This window comes from Myotis yumanensis, unplaced genomic scaffold, assembly GCF_028538775.1.
Source record: "Myotis yumanensis isolate MYYU_CA2020_CCGP unplaced genomic scaffold, mMyoYum1.0.hap1 SCAF_19, whole genome shotgun sequence".
Classification (NCBI taxonomy): Eukaryota; Metazoa; Chordata; class Mammalia; order Chiroptera; family Vespertilionidae; genus Myotis; species Myotis yumanensis.
In genome coordinates this window covers 11,367,039-11,373,054 of record NW_027223770.1, presented here as the reverse complement: position 1 = coordinate 11,373,054, position 6,016 = coordinate 11,367,039, and the positions used below count along the sequence as shown (strand labels likewise).

The window sequence follows — 6,016 nt, the reverse complement described above, 5'->3', positions numbered from 1 at the left end:
GCTAGTTCCCCGGGGAAGGGCCTGGTCTGGGTGGGAGGGGTGCTGGACTGCGCATGTGCCGGGGATGACATCGGGCACATCTGCCTGAAAAGGGAGACCTCCTAACTGAGGACAAAACTCTAAAATCAGACCCTAACTTCCACCTGTTTACGCAACGATGGCACTTCCTTTTTAAGGTCAAAACACCGCTAACAACGCAGTGTGTTCCCTCAACAGCCCCTGAGCTGGGGGGCTGGCCCGCTTTTTGCCTTCTGCGTGTTTTGAAGCCCACGGAGGGTGAGGCGGCGGTGGACCCACCAGGCCGGTGTCTGCTGTGTGTGGGGGGGCAGGGCGGCCTGTGGTTGCGGGTCCAGGTGCAGCGCACACCGGGTTCTGGGCCTTTTGCATTCTCTCTGACAGTTGCCACCGGAGTTCAGCATGGCCAGTGGTGCTCTTCACAACCGCCACGCACAGCTGCCTGGGTGTTTTGCTGATGAGAAGCCGTGAGCGAGAGACTCCCGGGGGCCAGGAGCACCCCCACCCCAGCCTGACAGCAGGCGGGGGCGGTCCCATCCACACTGGGCCACAGTAGGCCGGGGCCCGGCGGGCATTCTCGGAGAAGGGAATAGGTCACCCGTGTCCCTAGGAAGGCCTGCTGCGGGCTGAGGCCTCCTGGGGACCCCAACACCTCCCGCTCCCCCTCCAAACCCTCTGCTGCAGCCTTGCCTTGCTTGTCATGCCTCCACCCACTTGTCTGTTTCAGAAATAGTGGAACGTCCAACTTGGTGAATCCCACTGCTTAACAGAAATTTGCTTTTAATTTAATGCCTACATGTTTTAAAGACTGGCATGGGGGTAGGGAAACACGGGCACGTACTGCCTCTTGGAGGGAAAAAAAACCCTCCCCACACACAAAGTCCTTTGTCCCTCAGACATCCCTCGCACCCTCGCTGACCTCAGCATCTTGTCCGAAACCGGGGGAAATGGTCAGGCCCAGGATGTCCGTGACGAATATTTCCGCCGTGATCTCCTCCGGGAGCTCCTCTTCCCAGCGCACTTCCGGCCCTGACGGACAAGAGAACGCACGTGTCTTCCCAATGATTGGGCTTCTGCCGCGTGAGAGCGTTTTCCCAGAAATGCAAGGAAGCGAAACTCAGAGGGGACAGGTGCTTTGTGCTGTGGTTTGGCTTTGATTCCTTGAAAACCCCCAGAGGGTGGGGGTTGTGGGGTTGGGGGAGGGGACTGGTTACAATCCTTCCTTTATGGTTTGGGCCACTGGGGTCCTGAATCTACAAACCTCACTGGAAAGCCTTAATCCAGCGGTTCTCAACCTATGGGTCACGACCCCTTTCACAGGGGTCGCCTAAGACCATTGGAAAACACATATATAATTGTGATTAATCACTATGCTTTCATTATGTTCAACTTGTAACAATGAAACTACATCCTGCATATCAGATATTTACATTATGATTCATAACAGTAGCAAAATTACAGTTATGAAGTAGCAACAAAAATAATTTTATGGTTGGGGGTCACCACAACATGAGGAACTGTATGAAAGGGTCGCGGCATTAGGAAGGTTGGGAACCACTGCCTTAACCACATGGTATTGTCGATTTCACCATTTCGAGACTCTTAGAAACACTAAATACATAATAATTGGGAAAGTTACATTCTGAGACCCCCCAAGATCACAAGGAATGGGGTGGGGCGGGGGGCGGGTTGGCGGTGGCCCATCAGATCCCGGGCTCTCGAACTGAGTTCAGGAGCGCTGTCTCACTTGAAATTGGAGATGGGATGGCCCAGCCAGGGTGGCTCAGTGGTTGAGCATTGACCTACGAAGCAGGAGGTCACAGTTCAATTCCCGGTCAGGGCACATGCCAGTGTGGGGCGTGCAGGAGGCAGCCCATCAATGATTCTCTCTCCTCATGGATGTTTCTACCTCTCTCTCCCTCTCTCTTCCTCTCTGAAATCAATAGAAACTTAATAAAATAAAATAAAAAAATATTGGGTACCAGACAATACAAGAGGGAGAGGGCAGACCGGTGAGAAATGGTTGCTCCTGACTCCAGTCGCAATAACAGGGTGGCTCTGCCCACCGCGGGGTCACCGGCCCAGCGTCAGGGCATCACTGGAGTCATGTGCACACAGGCAGGCCCAGGAGAGGGGTCTGGATGGGTGCCTCCTGAGCTTGACTTTGCAACCCAAACCGCAGGGCCATTTTCCTCCCTCCGGTGGAGTAGAAGGAGGCAGGAAATCCTCAGGAAAGGAGGGATGATCATTAAAAACTAAAGTCGCCCTCGCCAGCTTGGCTCAGCGGACAGAGCACTGGCCCTCGGACTGAAGGAACTCGGGTTCGATTCAGGTCAAAGGCACATACCTAGATTGCAGGCTTGATCCCCGGCCCAGTCGCAGCGCGCGTGGAAGGCAACCAATGGATGATTCTCTCGCACATCGATGTTTCTCTCTCTTTCTGTCTCTCCCTCTCCCTTCCACTCTCTCCAGAAATCAATGGAGAAGTAGCCTCAGGTGAGGATTAACAACAACAAAGAAACCTTTAAAGTCTGGCAGCTCGAAGTTGGGCTCGTGCCGCCTACCAAGTCCCTGTCCTCTTCTAATCCAGTCCCTCTGGACAATTCCTCCTCTTCTGAAACAGCTTCCGAACTGTGTTCTCTACTGGCGGCCAGTCGTCACCCACCCGAGCGGGAAGGTGAAGACAGGGTGGTGGTGTAAAGGAAGCCGCCAGGCCAGCGGCACGAAGGAGGGACAGACAGCGGGACCGTGGCCTAGACACGGCCACGCTCGCTAGCCCTCTCACAGCGTGTTCATGGCCTTCCCCGCAGACCGGCTGTGTCGTGTGCAGGGTATGAGGGAGGGCGGCTCGCACAGGTCCCGAGAGACAAAGGCACGTAAGCCGACAGCAGGTGAGTGAGCCCAGCGGCCTGCCCGGACAGGACAGGACAGGGCGGCCCCAGTACCTTTGAGGGAGGAGGCAGCCGGCTCGGATTTCCAGCCCTCGGGGTTCAGGCCCAGCAGCGTGGCGAAGCAGTCGGACAGCTCCTCCTCCGTCATGTGCTCCCCTGGGCATCGGAAAGGAAAAAGGTGGCTGGTCAGCTGAGCCAGATGTCAGAGCTTAGCATCAACACTGCGAGGTCTGAAAGAGAATTACTCCACAATTTCCTTCTCTTTTAATAAAGAAAGAAAGAAAATATATACATAAATATATATATATATATATATATATATATACACACATATACATATATATATTCATTTCAGAGAGGAAGAAAGAGATAGAAACATCAATGATGAGAGAGAAGCATTGATTGGCTGCTTCCTGCAACCCCCTACCCGCACTGGGGACTGAGCCCGCAACCTGGGAATGTGCCTTGGCCCGGAATCGAACCATGACCTCCTGGTGCATAAGTCGATGCTCAAACACTGAGCCACAACGGCCAGGCATGATTTTCCTTTTCTAAAGCCCTTTCTCAGTTGGTTGGGCATCGTCTGGTGCATCGAAAGTTGCCAGTTCCATTCCCAGTCAAGGCACATGCCCAGGTTTTGGGCTCTATTCTTAGCAGGGGGCATGCAGGAGGCAACGGATCAATGTGGCACTCTCCCCCTCTCTCTAAAAATCAACTTTAAAATCTTTAAAAAATATATATCTAGAGAGTCTCATGTTGCTGCCACATATACATCCTTATATGGTGTTAAAAATGGGACTCCCACAGGGGACATTCTTTGGGGCTTGTTTGGAGACATCAGACAACTTTCTGATTGAGACTGCCCTCGGCTTTACTTCGAACTCCCTCACAACCCTCGATCCCCGGGTGTGACTTAGATAAAACGATCACCCACAGAGAGAGCTCGCTTGACTTCCTCACATAAAATAATGGGGGAAATAGCAGGGGAAAAGGAAAAACAATTATTTCACAACTGCGCCTCATCATCGCCCCGTGGGATAGATGGCTGGCACTTGTCAGGTGGGGACAGGGAACCTCGAGGTGTCAGTCATGGGGGCATGACGGGCCTTCTTCTGGCCTCCAGGTCAGCATCCTTCCCGCTGCCTCACGTTTGCGGGCCCTGCGGGCCTCTAAGCGCATCCTGTCAAGTTAAAGATGCTGGAGGGGGATGGTCCTGTCTCCCCAGCTCACCTCTCTCCAGGGGGCGTGGCCCAAGGGCCTGCGAGATAACCCTATTTGTGGGTTCACCTTTAGTTAGAAGCAGCCTCAGGAAATCCTCTCTTCGAATGGCTTTCTTTCCTTCCGAGTTGGTGTAGCCCAGAATGTCGAAGTTCTTCTGGATGGAACTCATGGTGTAACCAAAAGGTGGCCGGTGGTTAAGGTAAACTTTCAGGAAATCCGGTAAGCTGATTTTGTCAATTACCTCTCCAGTGTCCACATACTCACTAAATTTGATTTCGTTAAATATATCATCGATCTAGGGAAGAGGTAAAAAAAAAAAAAAAAAAAAAAAAAAAAAAAAAAAAAGCAGAAAGGCACCTTTTAAAATTTATATATATATATGTATATATATATATAAATTTTATATATATATATATATTTTTTTTATTGATTTCAGAGAGGAAGGGAGAGGGGATTGAACCCACAACCCAGGCATGTGCCCTGACTGGGAATGGAACTGTGACCTCCTGGTTCATAGGTCGATGCTCAATCACTGAGCCACGCTGGCCGGGCTGGCACTTTTCATATATTCTAAAAATCAGAGGGTAACAGACAAATGTGTGTTTTGTGTGTTTTTTTATTTTTCATTTTTTATTCAATTTATTGAGGTGATACTGGTTGACAACAGACAAATGTTCACAGTTTAGATCATGTCTGTTATGGGGTTGATTTTTTGCAAATTTGATCATATATATATATATATATATATATATATCCTTTCTTACCTTTAACACTGTCTTAGTACCCAATATTTTCAAAGAAACCACATATTCTCAATGCAACATTCTGGGAATGATCTTTTGAAAATGTTACATCATCGGTTAGGATACCAATGAACTATAATTGCTAGTATAAAAGTAGCTTTAAATGGTAACACTGTTTCATATACAGCATTTAGGGAGCTTATATTATACACAATCGCATGTTAGATTACGTATAATTTTATCTATAAATAAGACACTATCCTGGAGCACATTCTTTACATAATGTACTATGTAATTTTAAGTGTTATTATATATACATGCTTCTACTCACTGAGCCAGTGGAGACTGGGGCTGTACGTATGATCTTTGATGACAGACCGAGGTTCAAACCCTGGGTCTGCCACTTTCTACGTGACCTGGGGGAGTAACTTAACATTCCTCATCCTCGGTTTTCTCATCTTGAAAAAGGGTGTGATATGGTAAAACATCTGATTGGACTGCTTTGAAGCTAACTGCGACCCTGTGTGTAAAGTGCTAAACGTCATGCCTCGCACATAACAAGTACCCAACAAGCAGCAACTATTCCTGTGGTTATGCTTTGTTGTTTTGTTTTGTTTTTGTTTTTAATCCTCACCTGAGGATATTTTTCCACTGATTTTTAGAGAGAGTGGAAGAGAGAGGGAAAGACAGAGAGAAATATCAATGTGAGAGAAACGCATCGATTGGTTGCCTCCTGCATGAGCCCCGACTAGGGCCCAGGCCGGGAAGGAGTCTGCAACAGAGGTACGTGCCCTTGACTGGAATCGAACCCGGGATCCTTCAGTCTGCAGGCCGATGCTCTTTCCACTGAGTCAAACTGGCTAAGGCCTGTGGTTATGCTTTGTATGTCCTTGCCAGTTACATGTAATTATAATCTATATATACAAAAGCTTAAGTGACCGTTCGACCTTTCAACCGTTCAACCGGTAGCTATGACACGCACTGTACATCAAGGGGCAGACGCTCAACGCACAGGCATGGAAACATGGAACAGACTGATGAATCTCAGAGGGAATGGGGAGGAGAGAGGATGGGAAGAGATTAACCAAATATCTTATATGCATACCAGAGGCCTGGTGCATGGATTCATGCACCGGGGGGCGGGGG

General features: G+C 49.4%; 1 protein-coding gene across 2 annotated transcripts in view; it reads right to left on the bottom strand.

Annotated features, from left to right (window-relative positions):
• Window positions 1-778: 778 nt before the first annotated feature.
• CFAP251 (cilia and flagella associated protein 251) overlaps window positions 779-6,016 on the bottom strand; it is a 47,791-nt gene continuing 42,553 nt past the window's right edge. For both annotated transcript variants that reach the window (XM_070399651.1, XM_070399652.1), the window contains 3 exons: window positions 4,194-4,422; window positions 2,961-3,062; window positions 779-1,044 (listed from right to left, as the gene is read on the bottom strand). In XM_070399651.1, coding sequence (XP_070255752.1) covers window positions 908-1,044; window positions 2,961-3,062; window positions 4,194-4,422 — 468 coding nt within the window. In that variant the 3' untranslated portion in view covers window positions 779-907. The remainder of the gene's footprint in view (window positions 1,045-2,960; window positions 3,063-4,193; window positions 4,423-6,016) is intronic.